This window comes from Parasteatoda tepidariorum, chromosome 7, assembly GCF_043381705.1.
Source record: "Parasteatoda tepidariorum isolate YZ-2023 chromosome 7, CAS_Ptep_4.0, whole genome shotgun sequence".
Classification (NCBI taxonomy): domain Eukaryota; kingdom Metazoa; phylum Arthropoda; class Arachnida; order Araneae; family Theridiidae; genus Parasteatoda; species Parasteatoda tepidariorum.
This window is the reverse complement of record NC_092210.1, coordinates 23,420,396-23,428,035: the sequence shown is the minus strand read 5'-3', so window position 1 is coordinate 23,428,035 and position 7,640 is coordinate 23,420,396. Positions and strand designations below refer to the sequence as shown.

The following is a 7,640-nucleotide window of genomic DNA, read 5'->3' as shown; positions in this document are numbered from 1 at the left end:
ATTCATTATAGATAATAATGCCTGGGCATTTATTATAGAGCATTTATTTGCTCATACACTTCATGTATTTTGTGAATGAGATAGAGCCTTTCATGAGTGGAGTTTAACCCTTTGGGGACGGGTGATTCAGAAAAGAATTCGTACAAAATCAGAATCAAGTTGTAATTAAAGAAAAAACGGTAACTTAAATGTAGTCGTTGCTAATTTGACAGACTCACTTTGCTTTTAATTTAATTATTGTTAGTTTAAACATATATATAATCAATGTTAATTCAAAGTATAACTAAATAGTTTTATTTTGAACAAAGGATTGGTGAATTAAATAAATCAAACAATTATTACTCCGCCCACAAATAAACTGCTAAAGAAATACTTTGATTACCAGTTTTATATTTTTAACCTGATTGATGCGGTTTTATGCTGTCACGTATTTGTGACAGTCGACCCGAAAGGGTTAAACCTCAATTGAAAAATAAATATTCCTATATATTAAGTACTCTGGTTATTTACCTTTAAAAATAAATACACAGTTATTTTACGTTGTTATTTGTAAATTACAGTTTTGTGCACTTCATATGATGAAGTGCTTTGAAAAAGAAATTAGACTTCTCTGCTTAGTAATGAACAGTAGGTTATGGACTAGTTTTATTACCCAAGTGTTTACTCAAATGGCTTAATGTTGATTATTGCTATTCTTTTAGTACAAACCAATATTTTTCCCTTTTAATATTCTAACTTTTAAGGAAAAGTGCGTTTCATATTATTTTGTTTGTATTCAAAATAGTGTGGTTTTAATGTGATATTCTTTGAATAAATTTTTAATTGTAAAGCTGCCCCCTTAAATAACAATAATATATTACTTTTAATGCCTAGAGAAAATATAAAGGAACCTAAGTTCCCGAAAACTGCTGTAAAGTTCTTTTTTTAATTCAGTTTTAAAATAGAGCTATCTTAAAAACGTTATTTTTTGGGAAGAAGAAAAGAAACTAATGTTGAAAAATTGAATGAAAAAAGGTGTTATGTATTAACAACAAAACTATTTCAATCTAGTTTTCGAAATTTTCTAATCATAAGAGAAAAGATCGAAAGCAACCTAACTATTCCTTTTGAAACCTGAGCGACTTCGCCAGGTTTCTGGTTATACCAACATGGCCGCCGCTACTTGACAGTTACTTCACTCGCGCTAACAGGGAAAGGGAGGAATGCCCACTCCTTCTTATTTATAACTCTATGCATGGGACCTGTACTTAAATAAACCAAATCCTTGTGTAGTTTGGTTCAGAAATTACTTTTTTTTCAAAATTTAATGTTTAAAAATGAAAGAAAATTGCATGGCCTGCATGATATAATTATTTCACCAGGATTCACCAGTGGTAGATTACGATATCGTAATCTACCACACAACAGATTTTTACAGAATAAAGAGCTGGCAGTGCTATAAACTACGTCTGTTTTGATATAAAAACAAAAAGTGGAAAATTATTAAATAAATTTAATTAAAATTTAAAAAAAAAATCTTTAAATTTTTTACATGTATAGCTAAGCACGTGTGCGAAAAACTTGCATAATTCAGAGAGGCTATCGAGAATCTCCACACGCTACTGGGGAAAGCATACTCAAATCTTTTGTATGCAGTGTTAACGGTTCCTAGAAAGATCAAATGCAGTGAGAATGACATGCCCAGTAATCTACAGCTATCAAATGTAACTGCATCTGTAGTTTTCAGTGCATACTAACTACAACTCCAATTTTATAAATTAAAATAAACAAATAATTTAAATATAGTGGCGGCTATTCCTCTGTTGTCAGGATTTCTATTATATTCAATTTTGAAAATTGAAAGTAATGAATAAATAATTGTTAATATGTCGTTTTCAAGCAAAAGTTCTGGTTCTTCGGCGGGTGATAAAATTGTGAAGGTAAAATTACAGTGATTTTGCTGGTGTTAGATTTTTAAATGTTTTGGATTTCCAAGCTATGATTATTTTTAATGGTACTCTTAATAAATCTTTATGATGCTTAATTTTTTTTGTTATTTATTGCTTAAACATATTTTAAACTGAAACATTCAATTTTTTAATGAAATAATATATTATCTGATTGAAAGCAGGATATGTCGCCGTTAAAAAACATACTAAAAATGGTTTAAAGGATTTTCGATACTTTTTTGATTCTAAAAGTGAAAACCTTTATCATGTAATTGTGTCTCTTTATAATTTGTTGCATTAGTTGAAATAAATTAATGCATTGATAAATTTTAGTGTGATAATTTTTAATTATTTTCTCTGATACATTGTATCTTTAGTTTACTGTTTAAAATATTGATCAGCCCTCAAAATTTGTAATTTAAGAATGAGTGAATTTATTGATCAACAATAATGATGTCATATAAATGATAGAATTTGAAAATCATCTTCCAACTGAAAGTTTTTTCTATTTCACTAATCAGAATAAATAGAATAACATATTTTCACTCTTTTTAAAAAATTTTTTTTTTAAGTTGTAGTTTCATTATTATATAATATTTTTAGGATGTGAAAATGAAAACAACTTTATTACTTGTTTAAAAAACAGTTATGTACTAACAGTAACAGCTTGTTATAAAACATTTATTATGTTATAATACAGGGGTGGCAAACCAGCCGCTCTTGAGCCTAATGTGGTTCTTTGAAGGATTATTTGTGGCTCGCGATAAATGTACCCGAGTTCCCGTTTCATATTTGTGCTATTATATTTAAAAAAATTATTATCGTTCCATATGTGTTACAAAATGTCTTTTAAATTAGTGAGAACAAATATAAAGGACTAAGTGCAATGTTGTTCAATTAAAGATGAGTTTTCCATTTCCAATATAATTATGACACAAAAAGCTTCTAGAGAATTAGAATTAATAGAGATGCAAGAAGATCAAGCTCTACAATTAAAATATAAGTCGACGTTGATTACTGAATTTTGGAAATTTGTATCAGAATCAAAGTATCCTGAATTAAAAAAGGCTTCTTGTCGAATTATTTCAACATTCAGAACAATGTATTTATGTGACTCATTTTATTCCACTTTAAAATTCGTAATATCCAAGCACCGATCAGTATTAGCTAATCAGCATCTCAAAGAATTACTGAGAAATGCTGTCACCAATTATTCACCAAATTTTAAAGAATTATCAAGAGAAGTAAAATAAATGTGTTTAATTTNATTTTTTACATTTGAATCTGAAGTCATATAACAATATCTTTTAGAAGCTAGAGTAGTATCAAACAGAAGGAAATATCCACTTGGTTTAAGCATATATTCTCCACCACTTTTTTTTGTAAACGTACTTTTTACACCATTTCAATATTTGTAGTCGTACTTTAATGGGATTAATACTGAAAAGCCTAAGAAATTAATAAAGCACTTTAAAATTCGTAAAAACCAAGCACCGATCAGTATTAGCTAATCAGCATCTCAAAGAATTACTGAGAAATGCTGTCACGAATTATTCACCAAATTTTAAAGAATTATCAAGAGAAATAAAATAAATGTGTTTAATTTTTAATATTTAAATTCAATGCACATATTTTGTACTTTTACTTACATGTTTTCAATAAATATAATTTATGTAAAAAAAAGATTAATACCGTTTTTGCATACCTTTTAAATACGTATTTCCTTTCGTCTTGCAAAAAATTTCAAATTTTGAAAAATGGATTGACAATCAAGGAGCTTGGCCACCCCTGTTATAAAACATTGATTTATCTAACAAAAAATATATGCAAATTTTATTACTCATCTTGTAATAATTTTAAGGGATGAGTATTTTAATTTTATATTATCTGCCTATTTCAAAATCTTGTTTTTATGTTCAAAGATTTCCTACATTTGAAAAACTAAAGCTTTATTAAAAATGCCTGTCTATTTGCACCAATTTTTTTCAGTACAATTTAACCGCTAATTTTTGTTAATAAACAAATAAACTTACTATGGTATAACTCTTTTTTGTTCTTAAACATTACCTACTGTTTTTATGCATATTTTACCTAATACCTTTATAAATATTTTTTGCAGCTTCCTAGTATTAAAGATTTTACCATTATTAAGCCAATAAGTCGTGGTGCTTTTGGGTAAGTGTAACTTTATGTTAAATATTATTATTTTAAATATTTTTACTTGGTTTTTTATTAAACTTTTTATTTGTTATTTTTTTTCTTTTATAAAATGTTTTTATGATCAATTGTTTGAACTCACTTTATTTATACTTTTAATTTTGAATTAGTAGTGAAGATGAAAGAGAATTTGCTACAAAGAGTTTCTTTTTGTAAAAGTTTCTTTCGTGGTAATGTTTTTATGATCATAACAGTAAACGAAACATTTTACGATCAGACATATTTCCAGGACTCCTTAAGGGGAAACTAAATGGTGGGAGAAACTTATTTTGTCTCAAATTCTCTTTAACCTCCATAAATAATTTTAAATTAGAAGTTTAGAAAAAGTGAATTTGGGCAAACCTAGAGTAAGCCATGAAGTTTCAAATACTGAAAAAGAATTTTTAAAATATCAAAATGAAAATAAATTATGAGTAGATAACATATGTATTGCACAATGGGGAAGTTCTCTCTCAATAATTTGTCTGCATTTTGATATTTTGAATATTTTTTTCAGCAATTGGAACTTTATGGCATACTCTCTAGGTTTGTTAGAACTCACTTTGTTTATACTTTTAATTTTGAATTAGTAATGGAGGTAAAAGAGAATTCACTATGTAAAGTTTCTTTCATGGTATGCTGTTCTCTTAAGGCAGAAGGAGAAAAAAAGATTGCGATAAGTGCAGGGTATCCACACACCTGGAAAGTCATGAAAAATCATGGAAAGTCATGAATTTTAGTATTGCACAAAATTTGTCATGAAATGTCATGATTTTAACTATTTTTTAAAAAAAATCATGGAAAGTCATGGATTTAGGTCGCCAATTTTTTTTAATATCTGGAATCCCCCCCAATTTTATGGTGTTTCGAATATCTGAATGTGTAACAAAATCCCCACTCAGAGTCATATTTTATTAAAATGTGAAAAGTTTTTTTCATGTTCTTTAAAAATTATGGTGTTCTTTCAAAAAAATGAAAGAAGAAACAAAATTTCTAGAGCGAAGTGTCTTTTATACTTCTGTGATTTCAGAATTATTATTATTTATTTATTTTATTTTATCAATTTAAAATTGTAGCTGAAGCAAGCCTGTCATTGGCAAATTTTTTTAATTCCGAAATGAGAACAGAAAAAACAGGAGTATTTCTTTCCTTTTTGATGAACAAGAAAAGTATCTTTAGAATATAATTCTGCAGAAAAAATTATTTGCTCGGCTATTATTTTTTCAGCTGTTTTATTGCTTCAACTCTTTCTTTACTCTGTTTTTTAAATTTTAAATCAATTTTTTAAATTTAAATCATGTTGAAGATGCAGAGTATAACAGTTTTGGTTATACCTATCATTTTAATTAATGTTATTATAATGCTTTTTAAATTTATTATTCTGTTTTTGTCAGAGAAAATAGAAACTTCGTTAAGTCATGAATTTGAAAATCTAAAATGTAGCAGATACCCTGTGAGTGCTTTGCGTCTATAATATGATGGTGGATAAATGATATGTGTGATTGAGAAGTTAATTTTTTATTAGTTCTAGAAATTGTTTGTTGTTTATTCTCGTTAATGAAAGTTTAGATTTTTTTTTATTCAATTACATATCATTTTTTATTCAATTACATATATACTCCAAGTATCAACAGTGTTTTTTTTTTTTTTTTCAACTTAAGTTTTTTTTTTAAATGAGAGGTTCGAAATTGCCAGGAAGGAGCATGTACAAAAATTTTTGAAGCCACCATGTTATGGATTGAAAAATAGTATACTTTTTTGCTTTGTAAAGATACAAAAGGAAATTTTTTATTAGTATTGATTAAAAATAAATAAATAAATTCACCAGAACTATAATATAAAGATGGTGCGGTTGGAGATTAGATGGTCTAATTGAACTAGATAGTGAATGGTCTAATTGAACAAGATAAAAATCATAATATATATATTTATATGAATTTTTTTCAGACCTTGAGGTGCAAAATGCAAAGTTATTCAAGTGATATATCAAGTAAAATAATAAATTTTGCACTGCATGTTCAAGGGCAGGCCATGAGAGATAAATCTTTCACAACTTTCCTAATCAAATGCCAAATTAAAAGAAGTATTTAATCAATGCTTTGCAGCCAGGAGAGATCTGTTAAAGCTGCATTATTGAAAAGGGAAGTGCTAAAAGAAAAACCAATTCAGCCTACCTCATGTTCATATTTAAATAATTTGGCTAAAGATTAAAGGCCAAATAGCCTGTAGGAAATTAAAGTAAACCTAATAATGTAGTATGTATATACTGATATTTAATGTGGTCGAAGAAAGAAAGGTTAAAAATAGATCTTTATGTTCAGTTGTTGTAATATTGAATAATAATCAGTTATATACTTACATTGAAATCAAAAGTTAGTCGTTACATTTATTGAGAATAGATATACTTGCATTTTCTCTTTATAAAATTGAAATAGAACTAATTAAATAATTTATTTATTTAAAAAGGGATTAGGAATAATAAAATTTGTGAAATAAAGGAAATTTAAAAGCTAGGTAATATGTAATACCTTATGGATGGGGTTTTCGATATAAATGTAAACAATAACAATCTCGAGCTCAATACCTGCTCTTGTTCCGGTTAGAGAATTTGCAACTACTTACTACAGCTTATTCTGCAAACTTGCTTTTTTGGCAGTCCTGATTTGGCCTCTTTCCATTTGTTTATTACTGTTTGTTCTTGTTGCAAGCTGTGTGCCATCTTACATTAGTGTTAGCACCTTTAGCATTGTAAACACAAGTAATAAGTAATCAAATACTATGTTTGCAAGAATCTCAAAGCACAATGAGCATGTTGTGAGCCAATTGGCTTTAAAATGCAGCGTAAACAGTTACTCGGAAGTATAGGCGGTATCGAGCCTGCAGCATTCCCTAGTGTAGAAAACACCATCCATAGTGGCATTACATATATCCCGGCTATACACAGAAGAAAAAAAAATTCAATATTTTTTTTAAGGATCTCCCTTGTGATTACAAACATATTTATACCTTTAGAGCAACTCAAAATATATGTGAAAAAATAATTATGCATATTCTAATGTGTAATTATTGTAACAATATTTTTCCAATAACTATACCATACCATTAAATTCAAGATTTCTAATCACAAATTCTACTCGACCACATACCTTTTGTATGAAGATATGTTTTGTTTTAGCAATGTGACGAACAGCTATGTATGTATATATTATACAATGTGATGTGAAGAATACAATAACATGCATAAATAAAAAAATAATAATATGTGTTGTAACTCATCAGGAGCAAACACTGTCCAGTGTTTTCACTACAGCGCGAGAACGCAAGAATCTCGCATATTTTTTTATTTTCTCGCATTAAAAAATGATTAACGCGAGAAGTTTGCGCACTGAATTTATCAATTTTAAAATGCACGAATTTCTTGAATTTTGGAAAAAATTTAGTCTTCCGCCATTTTGAAAAAGACATGAAAACAGCTACGACAAGTGTTGAGAAAAAAAGTGAGTTCTTTATAAGTTG

The 7,640-nt window shown here is 27.8% G+C and overlaps 1 protein-coding gene across 5 annotated transcripts in view; it reads left to right on the top strand.

Annotated features, from left to right (window-relative positions):
* Window positions 1-1,600: 1,600 nt before the first annotated feature.
* The window catches only part of LOC107447836 (serine/threonine-protein kinase greatwall), a 33,167-nt gene continuing 27,127 nt past the window's right edge, over window positions 1,601-7,640 (top strand). Inside the window, exons 1-2 of one of the 5 annotated variants that reach the window (XM_043041882.2) lie at window positions 1,601-1,919; window positions 4,048-4,103. In XM_043041882.2, the coding sequence (XP_042897816.1) occupies window positions 1,866-1,919; window positions 4,048-4,103 (110 nt within the window). In that variant the 5' untranslated portion in view covers window positions 1,601-1,865. Of the gene's footprint in view, window positions 1,994-4,047; window positions 4,104-7,640 lie in introns of all 5 variants that reach the window. The other 4 variants (XM_043041880.2, XM_043041883.2, XM_071183179.1 and 1 more) reach the window with 4 other exon arrangements.